Source organism: Lolium perenne, chromosome 5, assembly GCF_019359855.2.
Source record: "Lolium perenne isolate Kyuss_39 chromosome 5, Kyuss_2.0, whole genome shotgun sequence".
Classification (NCBI taxonomy): Eukaryota; Viridiplantae; Streptophyta; class Magnoliopsida; order Poales; family Poaceae; genus Lolium; species Lolium perenne.
Genome location: NC_067248.2, coordinates 263,055,837 through 263,077,273, shown reverse-complemented (window position 1 = coordinate 263,077,273; position 21,437 = coordinate 263,055,837). Strand labels below are relative to the sequence as shown.

At 48.8% G+C, this 21,437-nt stretch overlaps 1 protein-coding gene and 1 pseudogene across 3 annotated transcripts; both read right to left on the bottom strand.

Moving 5' to 3' along the window:
* Positions 1 to 1,256: 1,256 nt before the first annotated feature.
* LOC127302932 (uncharacterized) lies at positions 1,257 to 11,854 on the bottom strand. 3 transcript variants are annotated; one of them, XM_051333670.2, is made up of 2 exons: positions 9,748 to 11,851; positions 1,257 to 1,696 (listed from the first exon to the last, which is right to left on the bottom strand). In XM_051333670.2, the coding sequence occupies exons 1-2, from the start codon at positions 10,802 to 10,804 to the stop codon at positions 1,686 to 1,688; spliced, it is 1,068 nt and encodes a 355-aa protein (XP_051189630.1). In that variant the 5' UTR covers positions 10,805 to 11,851; the 3' UTR covers positions 1,257 to 1,685. The 3 variants fall into 3 exon arrangements, with proteins under 3 accessions (XP_051189630.1, XP_071676608.1, XP_051189629.1); XM_071820507.1 differs by lacking the exon at positions 1,257 to 1,696 and adding an exon at positions 7,359 to 7,835 and having other exon boundaries at positions 9,748 to 11,854; XM_051333669.2 differs by lacking the exon at positions 1,257 to 1,696 and adding an exon at positions 8,532 to 8,793 and having other exon boundaries at positions 9,748 to 11,852.
* Positions 11,855 to 13,234: 1,380 nt separating this feature from the next.
* On the bottom strand, positions 13,235 to 16,816 carry LOC127298405 (protein NRT1/ PTR FAMILY 5.10-like; annotated as a pseudogene).
* Between the last annotated feature and the right edge of the window lie 4,621 nt (positions 16,817 to 21,437).

Here is a 21,437-nt window from a genome sequence, read left to right as displayed (position 1 = left end):
CAGTCCTACAAAATTTGATGACACCGGAATATATACATATAATCCCTCCGTTCGATAATTTTTATTGTAGTTTTAGTTCAAATTTCAAGTAAAACCATGACAAAAAAAAAATTATAGAACGGAGGTATTAGTAGATCTTTGTCTATGTTTTTTTCTTTTGAATTTGGGCTTGTAGTAAATCATGAGATAGAGTTGGGCTTACATTCACGATATGCTTGTTTTATACGACTATTAGGTGCATGCCATAGTTTTTTTTGCGAAAATTCCACCGATCTATTAATAATCATCAATAGCAGTACAAATAATCATCATCCAGGCCTTTCGGTTTGCAAAGAAAGCAGATGACAAGAATAGGAATAGCAAATATTCCTTTTGTAGCATCGTCGACCAGCTGATTCAAATAAAGTGGATGGAAAAAATAGAGCAAAACATATTATTTGATCTCTCATTTTCAGTGGAAAAAATGCGGTAATCTTACAATCCATTTGGACAGACCTCTTTCTGGAATTCCTACCCACTCTGTATGGGACCAAGCTATTATCTCTGTTCTAAAATAAGTGAAGCAACTTTTACTAAAATACAGATGTACCTACACACTGAAATTGTGTTATACAAACGGAGGTACGTATATAACCTCTTTAACGGCACAATAAAATGCTAGTTATAATATGTATGTACTGCTGTTTGACTTTGATCTGGCTGTGTTTACTAAGATTTCCGAACTTGGAATCAAACGTGAGAGTTTCAAAATTCGAGTGATTTTCAATCATCTTTTTTTGTGCATGCATCCATGTGCACGGCCCACGCCACGGTATAGGAATTCTGAAGCTAGTCTGGCAGTCTGATGGGAACGCAAGCTGCCCGTTCCATTCGGGAACCAACCGACCGGGTAGCAAACACTAGGCTCGGACCCGACGGACGAATGGCAGTGGCACGCGAATGGCCTCAAGTTTAGTCCCACATCGGGGAGCCAAGGAAATGGGACGCGCCACATAAGAATGGCAGGCCGATCAATCGACGTGCCCGAATGGAGGCACACGCAACACTCGAGCCTGACCAAACTCGGGAGGTGGCGGTGACATGTGCGGTACGCACATCTAGCGATTACTACAAAATCATTGATTGCCGAACGTTGGTCAAACCGACCGCCACGGTTTGACGACACCAGCGCGTGACACACGCGCTTGGCTATCCGAAACCTTTTTTTTATTTTTTACTTGGCTCGCATGCGAATGTTCCTGAACAATTCGAAAACAAAAAGAAAATGAGGCTCTGAAGCCTTATGCAGTGCACGAGAAAATGTGGCAGTCAGCATAGAGTACATGGAAGAATCATCATGCTCACAACACTCAGCAGTCAACAGCACAAATCTCTCCAGCATGGCCCATCCTACCAGCATCCACAGAGAACTGCACCATCTTACGGGTGATGATTGTCAGCAAAAGCTTGTCAACAGATCCTGAACACTAGCAACACTACCACTCCTGATTGTTTTCCTCGCTTCGCGATTTGGTTTGACAGCTAACTATGTCTTCACTAATGGTGAAGATGAATCAATCGGACAAATTACATTTTTTTCTTGGCCCGAGAAGGCCTTTTGTCTGAAAGCCAGCCGTGCGACGCCCAGGAGAGCTGACGGTTGATCTGCTTTCAAGAGGAAAATCAGGTCTGCTTTGATTGGCCAATCACCCCGAACCTGAATGCATAAGCATAAAAGTGAGAAGAGAGTTCAAACTTAGCAGCATACAACATCAGATTAACAATTAATGCATGTCGTGGGACTAAATAAGCAGACCTAAAACTTAAAAATGTATGTTGATAAAGTGATGGCAGTTCACACTCTGCCCCCATAACCCTAGAAAGTGTTTCACGATGATGAATCACTTGGATCAGTTTGAAAATTTAGGCATGAATCCTCTAAAAATCAGGAGGACAAGGACTATGCCTACCCATGCCCAGGTGATAGGTGGTACATTGTTGGTGCGGCCAATTATGTATCTGTGCTATCAAGTTGTTGACTGCCAAAACCCACCGGCGGGCAGCGGCCTGTCAACACAGGTAGAGCCGGGAAGAGCCTAGAGCTGCGGCTGGCTGAGACCCCTCCGAGCGACGGCCCGCAATGCTCTTCTGGTCACACGCGGCGATGCGAAGTGCAAGGGCGTGCCACCTGACCTATACCTGGTCAGGAAGGTGATGGGGATGCCTCGCTTAGTTCCTGCATGGCATACACGTAAACATTAAATAAGAGCCTCGATCGGCTCTCAGGTTATCCTGTGAATCGGCTCAAAGAGCCGATCCACCCATGATTCGTACGGGGTGCACGAATACTTGGTGATCCTGCTTGATCAAGATAAAGCTAATGAGATCTACGACGATTTAGGGTTTTCACCGCATAATCGGATCATCCTACTCCAGGTTGGGCCTCGCGGCCACGCACGGTGCTCGTAAGCCGATCCTAAACAAGGCCAAAAAACCAACATGGCGTTGATCCTCGGAACATCCTGTTTAGGACTTGCGAGCGCCACCCTACGTGCCGCTGGATCCTCCCCCCCTTTGTAAGGCCTAACTATTGCACATATTAAACTAATCCTTGCAGAGCAAGGAGCAATCGTAACGGATCAGATCTACTAAATAATGAACAAGCAGGGTGCCGCCCCCACACCTGAGATAGGTGTGAGGGCGGCTAGACATGCAAGGGTTGCACTACGTAAGCATGTTATACGGAGAACTATGCTAACCCTAACACATCTATGATAACTACGTTGCCCGCCATCAAAGACGCTTCAGTACGGGCAACGCATGAACAACGTGGAGCTTGTGCTGCCTAGATCGCAAGATGCGATCTAGGCAGCATGTCGCTTACCTGATTGAAACCCTCGAGACGAAGGAGTTAGCGATGCGCCGAGATTGGTTTGTTTTGGGGTGAACGTTGTGTTGTTGTTTATTCCATAAACCCTAGATACATATTTATAGTCCAGCGGACTTTCTAATTCGGACGTGCACCTAACCGTGCACGAGTAAATCTCTAATTTTTAATCTAAGATGCGATCTACTAAATTACAGATACATGGGCAATTCAGCCCAACTTCGTGTATAAGGCCAATTCTTGTTCTTCCTTTCATGTATATCTTCAAGTCTATCTCAATCGTGGCCCACCTCTGATTTGGTCAAATTCTGGTGATAACACATGCCCCCCTGGTTTTGGAAATAACATTTCCAAAATCATCACGCTTTCCTTCGTCGGGTCATGTCATGATATAGCAGAGTCGTCGCAGCATCCGTCATCATTATGCTTTGTCAGCTCTTCTGGAAAACTCGATAGCTCTGCATCACTTCCTTGGAAACTGTAATGGTGTTAAATTTCCTCCAAGCTTCCCATTATTCAACCGTGCTAATTGATCAACCCTCTTCATCCTCTGATCTGGCCACCGACCTTTCTTTCCAATCTATTCCCCCAAATGAGCCAATGTTGGAGTCCGAGCGGGACTTTAGTGAGGACGATGACGATGACGCAGAGGAAGAAAACTCCAGTCACGGGCTAGAGCAGCGGTGATGAGGCATTCTCCGAAACTTGATCTGGTGACAGCTACGATGCTGACGACGAAGGCAGCGAGGACTAGTGACATAGCACCAGCAAGATGCGAGCAATCGGCTCTTCTTCTGTTCCTCTTTGAACCATCGGCTCTTCATTGCAACAAACCCTCCTCTGTCAATGAAGAAGTATTCTTCAATCAATTGGTTTGCCGATGGTCAAAGTCACGCAGTCTCCAAAGAGAGCCGATGGCATTGCATCGGTCTCTATTATAAAAATACGAGGAAAGTCGACCTAGCCGCCCTTCCAAACGGTAACCTGCGACCTCCATCTGAAAAGGCGAACTCAGATCCCCAAATCGCCGCCTGAGTAGCTCCAACCCACAACCATTTACACAGATCTCGGCCACGCCGCCCCCGGCTCCTTCAACGCATCCCATGGCGGAATCATCCAACACCGATACCACAGCTTCCGGACTGAAGGTAATCTTCAACCCCCTCTCGCTGTTCGACTTGACATGAGATTAATGGCAAACTCCTGAATTAATGTTTCGCTCCGCTACTAATTTAGGCTTCAGATATCCTTCTGCCACACCCTTCTCTCGCAAATCCGATGTGCCTTGGTCCTCGTTCTTCTGAGAGTCCTGCCCTGTTAATTTCGTGCGAAGCTAACAGAATCCCCTTTGTGAGCCAAAACCTAGATCTAACTTCCTGGGCCGACTGCCTACGAGCCTGGCCTAACCCTCCTGAAGGTTGGGTGGCATGGTACAATAGAGTATCAAAATCCCACTATGCCACTTGGGAAACCATAGGGATAGCCGATGCCCTGTCACTATCATTATCTCCTCTTGAGAAGAACGAGAACATCTTGAAAACCATCGGCTACTTCTGGTCTGATGCACTGAACTGCTTTATGTTTGGTCATGGCCCTATGACACCAACCTTACTGGATGTGGCCATGATCACGGGGCTGGACATTGCATCCCCCAAATTTCCTTCGCATTCAAACCGCCAAAAGTCCCTTTCACCCTCTCCTCCAAAAAGAGTGTACCAATTTGGGGTGCCTACCTCAATCGTTACATGAAGAACAAAGGCCCCGTGACAGAGAGGGAGCACACAGCCTTTCTGAATTTCTGGCTGGAGCACTTCATATTCTGTGGCCCATCACTTGCTCCTACCAAGAATTACCTCTCCCTGGCTTATGAACTTGCTAAAGGCACCCAACTCGGCCTAGGCAAACTATTCCTTGGAGAGATTTATCGATCCCTCCAACTGATGTCTGTCAAATTGTTCCATCGAAAGACAGTCAAAACTGGCGGCCCCTGGTGGTTCATTCAGCTGTGGGCACAACTATACTTCCAAAACCAAATACCAGACTTCCCACCACTGACCACCTGCACCTTTCCGGATGTAAATGGAAAGGAAATCCGATGCACCAGCTACGGCCAAGCCCTATATGGTCTCCCGGGCAGCAGGCTGATCCCCAAGGAAGCAGCAGGGTGGTTCAAGATTTTCTTCCAAGGTCTGGACAACCCCCTGTTTGATCCTTATCTTGAATCGGCAAACTTTGAAAACCCCGTCTCTTTCCGATTGGGTGACCTTGCCGATGACGCCAAGCACACGCATTTGTACTCCATCATGATTCGCCCTTGCTTCCTCCCCTGTTGGCATGAGTACCTCAAACCGGATAACAAAGCCCGGTTATGAGTGCTACCAACCGGTAGTGGCAGCCCGACAGCCTTGGTCTCGGACGGTGCCTCCGCACTTCTTCTTACATCATCCGACGGCAAGTAGAGCCGACCTGCACGACATCATCACCGCCCAAAGGTGTTATACCTTCTTTGATGCTTTGGCCATCCCAATTCCTCACGACCTCCGCTTCTCCTTCACCACCGATGGTTTTGAAACTTGGTGGTCTATGTGGAAGACCCACGTCTTCCGGAAGGCTCTAGGACCGCTGCTGAGAGAGCTCGACGCCGAGTATGACATCCCTGCAGACCAGGTACCACAAGCATTTCCTGTATCCGCCTTATGGTGATTATCTGTGACCTAACTCTTTCTCCTGGCAGCAACAAGATGGTCCGGCTCCCACTCAAGCTGACGGTTCCCCCTTCGTATTCCTCCCCCCTGCACCAGTGGTTCTCTTCTGCCAGAACTCGCCACCTCTGAAGAAAGTCATAATGCAGGGTCACCGATTTCACCGAAATCGGCTCCCAAGAGTAAAGCATTTTCGGGACCGGTTGCCCCCCGAGCCTCGACTCAGGCGAGGACGTCGGTGAGGAAGGTGGCTGCCAGAAAAACCCTGAAGCGTAAAGCTCCGGCTCACGAAAGCTTGCGTGTAAGTCGGTCTCGACCCTGCAGACGCTTGTCCGCTTTCAATCATTCGTGTATGATACGCTCGTGTTCTTCCCTACAGCCCTCCACTGAAGGAACCTCCAGCAGAGCTGAGGAAACCAGTCAAGGGGACTCAAGCTCGGGCAATTCCGAGAGGTCCACCACCCAAAGCCAGACGGCTTCACCGGCGCCGGCTCTTAAGGAAAAGTTGAACACTGAACCTCCTGCCCCCCAAGCCCCGAACAGATCGGGGTCACGCACAAAGAAGCGCTGTGTCAAAAGGGCTCGCAAGAACCCACGACCCTCTTCATCAAGCCAGGAGGTCTCAAATGTAATCATCTTCTTGATCATACTTAATGCTTTTCCCGTCGTTACATATAGATCGGCTAATCATTTCCTCTTGCAGGCCGAAGAAACTTCTAGCGGAGACGTTGAGGAGATACAGATTCCGTCCGCCACTCTGGACCTGGCCACCCCGGCGGTGACGGCTGCCCAAATGGTTAACCCATCTCAGTCCACAGAAAAGCCGATCGTCACTGCATCGGCTGTTCCCCCTTCCTTGGGAGAGGTATGTCTTTCTTTCTTGGCCCCATCAATTCCACCATTGCCTGCTAAACTCGCTTTGTTTGCCCTGCCAGGGTTATGATCTCTCGAGCTTGCTTTCGTTCGATCCAGACTCCATCGAACCAACTTCTTCCAAGGCAGGTGGGGAGCCGATCCCTAGTACGGTCCGTGGTCCACTCCAGCGCCTCAAAGATTTGCTTTCTGCCCCAACTGAGACTTTGATTGAAGATTCCGCGGAAGCCAAAGGCATTCTCGAGGATATCCAGCTTCATCTCCCTATGACCCTGCAAGTGAAGCTCTGGCCCGCTGTTACCTGCCGGTCTTTAAGTCAAGGGTGCAATCGGCTCGCCAAAGGATTGCTCTTCGCCACTCCCAACTTCCGCCGAGGGCCGATATTGCCGAAAAATGTCGACGGCTCAATGAGAAGAAGGCTGCTACGGGACGCCAAGACGGATACCTCTGCTACTCGTCTTGAACTCGAGACCACTGCGCAAGGAGCTGGAGGATCTTGAAGAGAGGGTAAGGGTGACCAAACAGCTCATCCAGGACAAGGAAGCCCTTGTTGCCCGTTCTCAAGACGAAGCAAAAGGCCTCACGGCCGGTCTGAAGACCGATCTGGCTGAAATCCGTACCCTGAGCAATCTGCTGGTGACGGGTAAGGACGAGGACGACAAGGCTGAGATTGCTGAGGCGGATCGCGTTCGTGTCGACGCCATTCTCGCCCTCGGTGTGTTTCTTCAGTAGGGCCTTTAGAGACAAATGATGTTTCATTGGACTGGATCTTTCTGTACTTGCTACAATTTTTTTTTTACTGGCCGATTTTCCATCAGCTCCCAACATTTTCTTGCCCATGCGTCTGTCTGATAACCGTATGCACCTCCCCCGAGCCGAATCTGACAGGTGATTGCAGATATCGGCTTTATATTATGTCAATGCGCCGTACTCGTACCTCGGCTCCGTTGGGATTCGTGTAGCCGACGTGGCCGCCGGTCGTTAGATCACCGTTGAAACCAAGCAGACCGTGTAGTGAGAATAATCTTGGCCGACTCGCTGGATCGAAGCGCTCCATAAAGGTTTCGTAATATCCCTCATGTAATGCTGGAGCACTAGGCCCCGTCGGGAGGACGAGCACCGTGTTCGTACCAGCCGATGTTTCGTCATCGGCTTTCCTTTGCTCGATGTCCCACCGAGCGTGCCAGAATGTGTTGACTGCCAAAACCCACCGGCGGGCAGCGGCCTGTCAACACAGGTAGAGCCGGGAAGAGCCTAGAGCTGCGGCTGGCTGAGACCCCTCCGAGCGACGGCCCGCAATGCTCTTCTGGTCACACGCGGCGATGCGAAGTGCAAGGGCGTGCCACCTGACCTATACCTGGTCAGGAAGGTGATGGGGATGCCTCGCTTAGTTCCTGCATGGCATACACGTAAACATTAAATAAGAGCCTCGATCGGCTCTCAGGTTATCCTGTGAATCGGCTCAAAGAGCCGATCCACCCATGATTCGTACGGGGTGCACGAATACTTGGTGATCCTGCTTGATCAAGATAAAGCTAATGAGATCTACGACGATTTAGGGTTTTCACCGCATAATCGGATCATCCTACTCCAGGTTGGGCCTCGCGGCCACGCACGGTGCTCGTAAGCCGATCCTAAACAAGGCCAAAAAACCAACATGGCGTTGATCCTCGGAACATCCTGTTTAGGACTTGCGAGCGCCACCCTACGTGCCGCTGGATCCTCCCCCCCTTTGTAAGGCCTAACTATTGCACATATTAAACTAATCCTTGCAGAGCAAGGAGCAATCGTAACGGATCAGATCTACTAAATAATGAACAAGCAGGGTGCCGCCCCCACACCTGAGATAGGTGTGAGGGCGGCTAGACATGCAAGGGTTGCACTACGTAAGCATGTTATACGGAGAACTATGCTAACCCTAACACATCTATGATAACTACGTTGCCCGCCATCAAAGACGCTTCGATGCGGCAACGCATGAACAACGTGGAGCTTGTGCTGCCTAGATCGCAAGATGCGATCTAGGCAGCATGTCGCTTACCTGATTGAAACCCTCGAGACGAAGGAGTTGGCGATGCGCCGAGATTGGTTTGTTTTGGGGTGAACGTTGTGTTGTTGTTTATTCCATAAACCCTAGATACATATTTATAGTCCAGCGGACTTTCTAATTCGGACGTGCACCTAACCGTGCACGAGTAAATCTCTAATTTTTAATCTAAGATGCGATCTACTAAATTACAGATACATGGGCAATTCAGCCCAACTTCGTGTATAAGGCCAATTCTTGTTCTTCCTTTCATGTATATCTTCAAGTCTATCTCAATCGTGGCCCACCTCTGATTTGGTCAAATTCTGGTGATAACACAAGTTGAGCAGATTCAGCATCCAAGGAGTTGTTTTACATTTGCCCAAATACTACCATAGTTGATCTTCATCGGATATAGTAGCAAGAGACTGAATCCAGCTAATGAGGAGATTGTATTTTAGCATATACTAGCTCTGTTCCATAATACCAAAACGTACTATATTATGGAACAGAGGGAATACTACATAACAACAATGTCCCAATTCTACATTTCTACTATTCAATGTTGTAATGGAGGAAAGCCTTTTGTGCTTACACTGTGTCACACAATCAGACCCTTCCATTACAAAAAACAACTTTAAAAAAATCACAATATCCTGTCTGCATTGATTTAAGTTAGTATAGTCTCAAAATGCGCCCAATTTAGTTCTTCTAGCAGAGAGGTTGATGCTATTTCATGACTAAGACTTCAGTTTTTCCATATAGTTTTCTTCCTTTGTACACAATTAACCCTAAATGGAGTCATAAGAAGATAAATATGTGAACAGCCTTCGGCCAAAATAGCAGAAGAACACTGTAAAATGAGAAGGTCTCGATAGCAAGGAAAGGCTCCAAAATTAAGCAATTCCTCAAAAAATTCAGTTTAGAAAATTTGCTCAAATAATCTTACTAAATAAGGAGTTGTTAAACTTATGTGTCCTAACATTTCCATCACAATATAGATTAAACAACATCTTTAAGTACATCTTCATAAGAAAAACAAAAATTAACTCAGAGATGATCTTGTTTATAGTTACATTACAAGACTAACTCTAAGTTGAAATTTCCTTTTCTATCTGGGAACTCCATAAATATATCAATCAAGAAGGAACTCCCACACATAGCAATTCACAGATACAGAATGCAAGCAATGCAAGCTTAAAGACAATAAATACGTCGGTTTTGCACGACTACATCCAGCCATTTTACTATGAAAGTGAGTTAAAGTTGGCACAACTAACCATTTTCGCCTTTCTTGGCAATGCCATCCACTTCAGAGGAGCTGCCACCATTCCTGCCATTGCCGCTGAACTCCCTGAGCCTCTTGGCGAAGAGCCTGGCGATCTGCAGCTGCGTCTTGGCCATGATCTCCGTCCTCTTGAGCTCCATCTCGCCCTTCTTCACCTCGGCCTCGGCGCGCATCCTCTCCGTCTCCCTGTACATCTCCATCCTGGCCCGCTCGATCTTCACGAAGGAGCTGGCCAGCAGCTCGATGCTCCGCGCGACGTCGAGCTCCGAGCCGGAGCCCTTCCTCTTCCTGGAGGAGGGCAGCGCGTCGTCGTCACATGCCTCATCGGCGCCAACGCCATTCGCCTCCTCCTTGCTCCTCGGGGAGCTGAGGTTCGCGCCGTCGCTGTCCGCGGCCCTGCTGCTCTGTTTCTGGATGACCTGCTCCACCTTCTCCGCCGCAGAAGCCGAACCATTTGCGTCGGCATTTAGCAGGTCGGAGAAAGTGCCGGCCGCTAGACCTGCGTCAGGCGGCGGTGGCTGCCGGAGGGTGGCAACGTCTGCTTCGGCGTGGGCGTCGATCTCCGGCTCTGCTTTTGCTGCGTGGACTGCACTGATGCTGGTGGTCGGCTCCGTGTGCAGCTGGCCGGAGCAACTGGTGGCGGCGGCGGGGCCTTTGAGCAGCCCGTCCATGCGGCCGAAGAAGCGCCACGACGTGGCCGAGGCGCTGGCTGTCCCTGTCCCGGCGGCGCCAGAGCCGGCGCGGGCGGCCGCGGCTGACTCGGCCCGGTAGCGCTTCTTCATGGACTCGACCTTGTTCTTGCACTGGTTGGGCGTCTTGGCGCTGCCGCCGCCGGGCTTCCCCGCGGCCTCGGAGGAGGTTGAGGAGCAGTGGGCGGAGACGTCGTTGGCGATGTCGACCCAGTCTGACCACTTGAGCTTGGCCCGGTTGCGCAGCAGCCACTTGGCCTCGTACGCCTCGAGCAGGCGCGAGATGCCGCCCTCGCTCCACTCGTCCCGCTTCTGCTGCGGCGGCGGCGGCGCCGCCGCCCCGTCGTGGAGGCCGTCCATGGGGGCCGCAGGTGAAATCGGTGCTGCAGCTCGGGCAGGCAGGCAGGCAGGGGGACAAGAAGGACGGGGACCGTGCCGCCGCACTGACTTCACTCCCTCGGCGAGATCACGACGGGGATCTTGCTCCGGTTACGCCGGCCGAGAGGAGCTTAATTGACCGGGAAGGTTTGGCTGGATTCGGGCAGGAAAGGAGAGAGATTTGGGTGAACCGGGAAGCTTTGCTGATCCAGTGGCCTTGCAGAAAGATCACGGGAAGGAGGGGGTAGAAAGGCGGGGCTTTCTTGGTTCCTTTGCTGGGACGGGGCGGGGAGCGCGAAAAGAGGGAAGATTCAGCGAGACGGAAATTCCCCGGATCGACGGGCGGAAAGGGAGGAACCAGCGGACGGGGAGAAGAGAATTATGGTAGCTGCGGCGGTGATAACCCCGTAGCTAGCCGCGATCAGTCACGGGGGCAGGTCTGGAAGCAAGCGGAGGCTGGAGCAGCCAAAGAGAGGCGGGGAGCGCAGTCAAGGCGTAGACAGCAGCAGCGGCTGAAGAACGGGGGCGGGTGGGAGGAGCGGCGGGCGGGGGATTTAGCCGCGGAGAAGGATGGCGGCCAGGAGGATCCGCGGCTGGGCGCGTGGGGGAGAAGAGAAAGGGGGAAGGTGGTGGGGAGACCGGGAGGAGGGGAGGGGAGGACTCCGCCGGCCGGCCCGGGTCGCCAACTGCCTCCCCGCGTCAGCCAGGGCCCTCTCGTTCTCTCTCTCTGTCAGCGCCGTGGACAGCGAGCGGGCGTCGCGTCGGACCGCATTAGCCGGGCGGGCGGGCGAGTGGGCTGACCGGCGCGGCGGGGAAGAAGGTGATTCGCCGGTGTCGCTGTCGCGGGTGGGGCGCCGTGATCAGGGGGTGGCCTCGTTTCCCACGGTCCAGTGAGTGTGAGTCCCGGTGGAGTGGGGGCGGAGGAGGAGCGGCGGGCGGTGAGTCCAAACAACCGTGGTGGTTGGTGGTGGTGGTGGCATGGTGACGGTGGGACTCCGCCGCGCGCGCGCGCACTAGTCCGCGGTTGGTGCCGCCTCCCGCCCGCATCTTCTTCCGCCTTTTCCCCCGCGCGCGCAAACCTACCCTTGCGGCTACCAGTCTACCACTAGTTGACCCAGCACGAGGGGCAAAGCAATGATGCGGCTTTTGGTTCGCAAACAAGTGTACGATTTGAACAATCCTAAATCAAATTTTAGACTTTTTTGGAAAACCGTACTCCCTTCATCTAAATATATGTGTCTCACACCCAGCTCGAGAGGCAGCCAAATGATATGGCCCGCCTAACAGTGATCTTCCGAGTGCCAGTGCTGGCGAAGGCGGTGCGCCAGGCATTGAAGAAGACGAGGTCTCGTCTACGTCCTTTTAAAAGTGAGCAGCCCTGACCATTCCCCCCACGTCCAGCGCGCGCTCACGCCATTGCCACCTCTCCCCAAGCTTCCTCCCGGTCAGCGAAGACATGGGCAAGGGGTGGCCGTTCCATAGGTCGAAGCACACGACCATGACGTCAGCTCGTCTCACGGCGGAAATAAGGGCACCCGCGCCACCACGTGTCAGGTGACGTCGTGTGGCAGCTGTTCGAGGAGAACCGGACGGTGTCATTGGGGGATGTGAGCATGCCGTCAGGTTGGCTTCTCGACGACCGGACTATATGGATTGTGCGTGCGACAGCTTGGAGACGCTTGCTCCGGAATGCTTCAACCGGTGTGGCTGGCGGCTGCATGATAGAATCACGGCATGTCGTGTCGTTGTACTCATTTTCTTCTTCTTTTTTTTCCACTTGTTGATTCAAGTGTCCAACTTTATGCACACATGAGCTGCTCAAACTAAGATACGAGTACTTACTTTGAAATAAGGCAATAAAAAGCTATATGCGTCACTTTGCTGCAATGGACGGGGCAACCCCATTTCGAAAAAAAAAAATAAATTAATTAAGACTTTGATTTGAAACACATGCACATATGTCATTTTCACAAAGGGTAGTCTAACTAAATGCGGGTGACATTTGTTTGCACTCATTACCTGCCGGATTTTGTTCCTGGTTTTTCTGAGTGCTACCGTAACTTCAAAACTTATATCTTCTATGTAGTATAATAAAGATTGTGTACATGGTTTCAAAAATCAATCGGAAGCTTCTGAAACAAGTGCATCTTTATATACTGCTTTCGTTTCTCAACATAAAACGTTACGGTGGCAAGCTAATCTAGCTTGCCAAAACGGAGAAGTGCCGACTGTTTAATATGATATGAGAGGCACACGATCTCAATCGGGATCAAAACCTTCCAACGCATTATTTTATATAAAAATAGATGTGATCTCACGGCTAAGGTTTTCATGTACATCCATAGTCTAGACGTGAGCCAAAATGTTAAAATATGTTGCCTACCCCTTTCCACTAATTTGGACTTCATCGGTTCAATAAATTCTGGTTACAATTACTGATGCCTTCGTCTTGTACTTGAAGGTTACTGCAAAGAAGACGTACATGAGGAGATCGAGGGCGCTAAGCGCGGCGATAACCCAGTAGAAGTAGTCGAGGTGGCCGCGGTTCAGATTATTGGAGATCCAGCTTTGCCCTCTCGCAGTCGTCGCCCTATCGATGCCGGAGATGAGGCCACTGCTTATGAAGTTGCCGATGCCGAAGATGCTGAGGTAGAAAGCCAGCCCGAGGCTACGCAGCTTGTCGGACACTTGGTCGTAGAAGAACTCCTGTAGACCGACCATGGTGAACACTTCTGCTGCGCCGACCAACACGTACTGCGGTAACATCCACCATAGACTCATTGGGATAGGCGCATCAGGCAAGTCCGCGAGACCGGCATCCATCGCTACCTGGAGCCGTCGCGTCTCGACGAGCGCTGCAACCACCATCGACAAGAGCGAGAGCACCATCCCGGTGCCGATGCGCTGCAACATGGTGATGCCGGAGGAAAGTCCCGTGTAGCGGCGCGCTAGCGGCACAAGGGCGCGGTCGTACAAGGGCAGGAGGACGACTGCCGTGATGCATATGAAGCTCTGCATTGCAGCCGGGGGAACTTGTAACCGGTGGCCAACGCGTCGGTCTAGGGTTGACGCTTGCTTTGTGAAGAATGTGGATGTCTGTGAGAAGGCCACTGCAACAACCGGAGAACAACCTTAGCTTCCTCGAGCAGGTGCGCATGGGTGATCACCACCTCCTGCTCTTCATCGTCGGTGTGAGACCTGGAGAGTTGGAAAAAGGCAGATCAAAATGGTGTCGCATTATCCGCGTTGTTTCACCAACCTTGGGAAGACTCGGATTACCTGGATTCTAGCGTCGATGTTGCCAAAAGAGGATTGGTCAACTTTTGCTTCCGCCAGCTGCTTGTCCACGATGTGAAAGCTTCACATGCAGTAGCGACCAATCTACACTGCTTACTACCGAAGACACTATAGTACCGATATGTGTGGGTTCCAAGTAGGAACACAACGAGGGAGAAGGCCATCATGGCACATAGGATGCCAAAGCTGAGGCCCCAACCGATGTTGTCTTGTACATAGGAGAGAAACACCAACATGATGGCGGTACCAGCGCTTATGCTGAAGTACCACCAGTTGAAGAAGGAGCTCCGGGAGGCGGCCTCGCGGGGATCACTCTGGTCGAACTGGTCGGCACCGAAGGCCTGGACGCAGGGCTTGTGCCCACCCTGCGCGAGACCCACCATATAGAGGGAGGTGTAGAAGGCGGCCATCTGTAGAGTGGAGGGCGACGGGCAGGGCGTGTTGGCATCCCCGCACTTGTCGCTCCTAGAGGAGAGCAACGTCGATAGAGCGAGCATTGCTAAAGCCTGTAACAAAGTGTGAAGTGCCAATTTAGTGAGAAATTCTCAAGTCTAAAGATAAACAAATGAAATAAACATCCTTAAATGATCGTTGAAAGTTGCAAGTTCCATTAGTCGGCTTTTAGCATGGTTGATCAAACATTGTAGCTGTTTGATAGAAGCTTCCACAGCGCTAAACGGGTAATTCGATAGTCACTCCATCCACAAATAAGGGTATTTCTAGTTTTTTTTCTAGGTTAATATTGTTGAAATTTGACAATTTACATGGTATCAAATCAATACAATATGAAAGTAAACTCAAAGACGAGACGACTGAAACTAATTTAGTTCAAAAATGATACCTTTTTTATGAAGCGGATTAAAATTCAAAAAGTTTATCTAATGCAAAAAAAAATGTTATAGGGTGTAGGAAAACTTCAATGGAGGCCGAGCTACACGTGGCCCTTTATTTTCAAACACTCATAATTCAGATTTAATTTTTTTTTAATCCGAATCAAAATTCAAGAGATATCCAATGATGTATTGTGTAAAATATCAATACAAACTACTTTGTATTCTAGGCTACACAAAAATGACAAATTCTGACAAATTTTATAGTGAATAGTACATATTTCAAGACTACTACTTTTGTCCGATTTTATCAATTTCGTGTAGCCTAGAATACAAATCAATTTTCATTGAGCTTTTGCGCCAATTATAGCGTACATCATTGCCTACCTCTAGGATTTTGTTTCAGATTTCTTAAAATTTTGAAATACGAATTTTAAGTCTTTAAAAATAAAGAGCTTCATATAGCTCGGGCTTCAAAACGGCACGCTACTTATTTATTGACCGATGAAGCCAGCAAACCTCCATAGAGAAAAAGAATTCAAAACGGAAGAATATTCGGCTCTCTTCTCATCGTCCATGTGGTGCAGCGAGTTATTTATTTGTGTGATGTACATATGCATGTGCATGCACCCTCAACAACCCTCTTACTCTAGTACTACTGTCATCGTAATAGAACTAAAGAAAAAAAGAACATGCACATGCTACTCCTCCCTTCCTTTTTATTTACTTCACGTTTTAATTTAGTTAATAAAAATATGGTCAAAAATATCAACATTCATAATACGAAATGTATATAACATAAAAATATATCTACTGACAAATTTAATACCGAATACTATAGATTTTAAATTGTAGATGTTAATATTTTTTTACTTAAGTATCTAATCAAACTGACTTTCGCTACACCCAGAGTCCCCATCTGATTATGAACGGAGGGAGAACGGAAATAAATTCTATACGACCCTCCTCGTGCGACCCGGCGGTGGACCAAATTTGACACCCTTCATCTGAAAATAACCAGCGCCCCTAATACCAGATTGGAATATGCTTTGCTACGTGTAGAAACGGGAACGTGGTCTACCGGCCGGGTCGTACATGCTGAGGTCGTATAGGATTTATTTCCAGGGAGAACTGTCAACAACTCGGACAATTCTGAAGTAAATTACAGTAAGTAGGAGTCTAGCAAGCAGAGTTAAAATAACGTAATGGCTACTTGGCTAGTTGTCTCCACGCAACAAGAAGGAGGACCAGAGTTACTGACCAGGATGTAGATCACGGAGGCGAGCAGGATGGTGCGGTATCGGCCGAGCCATGAGTCCGCGACGGCGGCGCCGAGCAGCGGCAGCAGCTGCGCCACGCCGTTCCAGATGTTGATGGCGGATGCGGCCTCGGCGACCCCCTCGCCCAGCGGCCCCGTCAGGTAGGTGATCAGGTTGAAAGACACCCCGAAGAAGGAGAACCGCTCCGCCATCTCCACCGCTGCATTCGATCATCACGCCCAATTAACCGGATCGAACTATCGCGGATCCATGGAGGCTGGAGCAGAAGCTGCTGCGTGCGGTGTAGGTATAGTATATGCATGCACTTGCCTATGATGAAGCGTGCCGACCTCCAGCGGCCGGTGGAAGCACGGGAGGCCGGCCGGCCGCGGTGGTCCACCGCCGCCACGGCCATGCCTTCGTCTTCTCCAGCGAGCAGCGGGTCGGAGCCGGAGCTGGAAGCCATCGTTGCCGGAGGATGTGGTGCCTGCGGAGGCTTGTTTATACTAGAGGGACAACTTCCGACGACCGATCTGGAGAATCAGGACTGCCGGAACCTGGCGCTGGCGGCCAAACGGCTCATAGTGTCCACGCTCCAGCGATCGGACCTGGCGGCCAAAGCGGATGTTCCACATGTACCCGGAGACCCCGAGTCCTTGATTATGCAACGGCTCCCAGAAGCGAATCTCTTTGGATCTTTTTTTTGCGATTAATCTCTTTGGATCTTGGGCACCAGTTATCCTAGTGCTTAAATTCAGAAAACAAATTCACACACATAGTAACGTACATGATTGTTGAATCGATATAAATTTGCATAAATAAATCAAAAAATACAACCTATGGAAAAATAAGAAGTTTGGCCACATTTCTATGAACTTTGCTTTTCATTACCCTGGCTGCTTGTTACTTTTGCACAGGATGCAAATACAACATTTATGTTTTGAAACTTATTCCGATGGGAATGAACGTTGAAATCTGCATGCATGGTTTTTTTTTTGTGATACTATAAATTTCTGGTGCTCTAGGAGCACGGGTGCTCGGAAGCCAAAAGGTTGTGTCCCTCGTAGAAGCAACTCCAAAATTCGTTTCACACCGTTCGCATTTTAACTCCTAAATATTTGGAAAATCAATTCACACTCCAATCAATTTCCTTATCAACCTACCACGCACACCCAATCTACCGATCACAGCTCTAGCCAATCCCCTCCCTCATCTTGATATCCTCTCACAGCAGCGAGCAATAGAAGAGGCAGCGGTCACCAACGAGAAGCCGCAATGGAGGGTTCAACACTCTAGTTAGCGAACCCTTCACCATCTTATTGTCCACCGATATGATGCATTGCCACCAAGGGGATGAAGAAGGGCCAACTCCCCCTCCACTAGTAAATCTATGTAGGAGGCCCGGATTCGGCGTCGTGTGTGTTTCATGGTTGTTGCCGATAACCTCGCCCATATATTTTCTCATGTTTTGTTTTGGATATGTGAATAACCTTCTAAGTTTCCCTCAATATTCGATAACTAGTCAACATAAACAGATGACATCCTCACTAGTCCGGTCTATCCCTCGCCGCTGAATGGAGAGCACAAATCTGGCCAATCACCACCTATAGTGTCGCTTAGCCACTAGATCCACACATGTAGGTAATCGAAATTTTTGTAATGTCCGTCCAATTTTTGCGTAGGAAAGATGTTATCAATTGTAGAAAAATTCTTAATATTCCATAAGTCCAACACATGGCTATAAAACATGCTTACACTAACCTACAAAAAAATTGGTAAGTCTATAAACATATGCAGAGCGGGAGGGGTTCTATGTGCAGGAAAGGAGTTCCCTAATTGCACTCTACACAAACTTGACTAGAAAGCAATTGATAAAGATATGATTGGTATCTTCTAGGTCACCACACAAGGCACACAGGATAGTGGAAGGGCCTCTAATTCATTGGGACATGCCTTTTCTGACCATCTTCCAAGGGAACACCTTGATCTTGAGAGGGATTGACAATTTCCAGATATCGTTGAGCTCTCGTTTTGGCACGGAGGTTTTTTTAGGTGACCAGAGAGTACTTCCCTAGCCCAACCCGAGATCCCCACAAATCGCCGGACTATTTTGCAGACCGGGTTTGGACGGGCTTATCCATAAGTATCACCACGATACACTCTGATACCCGTGTATATAAAAACGCTAGTCTACCCCTCACTTTGGTGGTCGCTCGTTCGCTCTTTCGTCTACATTGGCTCAGCCCCAGATTCCCCACGTTAGCAATCACTGTGTAGAAAACAACATTTTTGAATGGAAAGGGGTTTTGGATTGGAATGGAAAAGGATTCGGTTGGATTCGGTGAATAACCAAATCCCTCCCAGATAATACTCCCTAATCCACTAGAATACCCTTGCCAAATAAGGCCTAAAGTGTTTCATTGGGGTTTCATGGCAAAAATTGTGGTACTAGGACTGGGCTAAAAACCTTTGCGAGGTTTCTAAGGCACAAGAGAAAGCATCCAAAGCAGGGAAAAGTTGCAGGCAATCAATGGCAAGGAGGAAATTGGCCCTCTCAATCCTTTGTACCAAGGCTACCTTGCACCTCAAGGCAATCTGCCAATTGGTGCTAAGCATGGCCTAGGGAAACAAGATCTCGTGCTCGGCGGTGATAGCCAACAATACTGGAAATCAGGATTTCAAGGGGCTCGGCCCTTTTTTTAACAAGGGAAGGGTCCAGACCCATAAACTGCATTAAGCTTCAACGGTGGGAGTATAAATTACATCAAGGACCCTAAAGGAAAGAAATATAACAATATAGTCCTCAGATTTAACACACAACACCCTGAAACTAGAAATAAATTTGCAACCGGTTCCTACTTCTTCCCTGAGATTGATCTGGAACCTTAGAACGCGGGCGTGGGCTCGATCCTTACCACCAGTCCATCCAAAGCATGGTAGAAGCAATGCTATTCACGTGGTGTTCTGCCCCTATGCTAAAGGTGTTTTTTTTGGTTGTTGTACTTCTGAAATCGCATTTCTAAATTGTGAACTCGGACGATGTGAGTCTACGGGCAGGTCTTTTTTTTGAGAATTTCTCTGCATTCATATCACGGAAAGATACAAAGTTGTTAACCCTTACAAGCATAGAGAAATGATGCGTGTAGTTGACACGTCCGTTGGGAACCCCAAGAGGAAGGTGTGATGCGCACAGCGGCAAGTTTCCCTCAGTAAGAAACCAAGGTTTAATCGAACCAGTAGGAGTCAAGAAGCACGTTGAAGGTTGATGGCGGCGGGATGTAGTGCGGCGCAACACCAGAGATTCCGGCGCCAACGTGGAACCTGCACAACACAACCAAAGTACTTTGCCCCAACGAAACAGTGAGGTTGTCAATCTCACCGGCTTGCTGTAACAAAGGATTAACCGTATTGTGTGGAAGATGATTGTTTGCAGAAAACAAAGAGAACAAAGATTGCAAGAGATTGTATTTCAGTATAGAGAATTGGACCGGGGTCCACAGTTCACTAGAGGTGTCTCTCCCATAAGATAAGCAGCATGTTGGGTGAACAAATTACAGTTGGGCAATTGACAAATAAAGAGGGCATGACCATGCACATACATATTATGATGAGTATAGTGAGATTTAATTGGGCATTACGACAAAGTACATAGACCGCCATCTAGCATGCATCTATGCCTAAAAAGTCCACCTTCAGGTTATCATCCGAACCCCCTCCAGTATTAAGTTGCTAACAACAGACAATTGCATTAAGTATTGCGTGTAATGTAATTAGTGACTACATCCTTGAACATAGCACCAATGTTTTATCCCTAGTGGCAACAGCACATCCATAACCTTAGAGGTTCTTGTCACCCCTCCAGATTCACGGAGACATGAACCCACTATCGAGCATAAATACTCCCTCTTGGAGTTACTAGCATCAACTTGGCCAGAGCATCTACTAATAACGGAGAGCATGCAAGATCATAAACAACACATAGACATGAATTGATAATCAACATAACAAGTATTCTCTATTCATCGGATCCCAACAAACGCAACATATAGAATTACAGATAGATGATCTTGATCATGTTAGGCAGCTCACAAGATCCGACAATGAAGCACAATGGGGAGAAGACAACCATCTAGCTACTGCTATGGACCCATAGTCCAGGGGTAGACTACTCACACATCACTCCGGAGGCGACCATGGCGGCGTAGAGTCCTCCGGGAGATGAATCCCCTCTCCGGCAGGGTGCCGGAGGCGATCTCCTGGATCCCCCGAGATGGGATCGGCGGCGGCGGCGTCTCTGGAAGGTTTTCCGTATCGTGGCTCTCGGTACTGGGGGTTTCGCAACGGAGGCTTTAAGTAGGCGGAAGGGCAGGTCAGGAGGCGGCACGAGGGCCCCACACCACAGGGCCGCGCGGCCAAGGGGGGGCCGCGCCGCCCTAGGGTGTGGCCACCTTGTGGCCCTACTTCGTCTCCTCTTCGGACTTCTGGAAGCTTCGTGGCAAAATAGGACCCTGGGCGTTGATTTCGTCCAATTCCGAGAATATTTCGTTACTAGGATTTCTGAAACCAAAAACAGCAGAAAACAGCAACTGGCACTTCGGCATCTTGTTAATAGGTTAGTTCCAGAAAATGCACAAATATGACATAAAGTGTGCATAAAACATGTAGATAACATCAATAATGTGGCATGGAACATAAGAAATTATCGATACGTCGGAGACGTATCAGCATCCCCAAGCTTAGTTCTGCTCGTCCCGAGCAGGTAAAACGATAACACAGATAATTTCTGGAGTGACATGCCATCATAACCTTGATCATACTATTTGTAAAGCATATGTAGTGAATGCAGCGATCAAAACAATGTATATGACATGAGTAAACAAGTGAATCATAAAGCAAAGACTTTTCATGAATAGCACTTCAAGACAAGCATCAATAAGTCTTGCATAAGAGTTAACTCATAAAGCAATAATTCAAATATGTAGGAATCAATGCACAGTTCACACAAGTGTTTGCTTCTTGAGGTGGAGAGAAATAGGTGAACTGACTCAACATTGAAAGTAAAAGAATGGTCCTCCATAGAGGAAAAGCATCGATTGCTATATTTGTGCTAGAGCTTTGATTTTGAAAACATGAAACAATTTTGTCAACGGTAGTAATAAAGCATATGTATCATGTAAATTATATCTTACAAGTTGCAAGCCTCATGCATAGTATACTAATAGTGCCCGC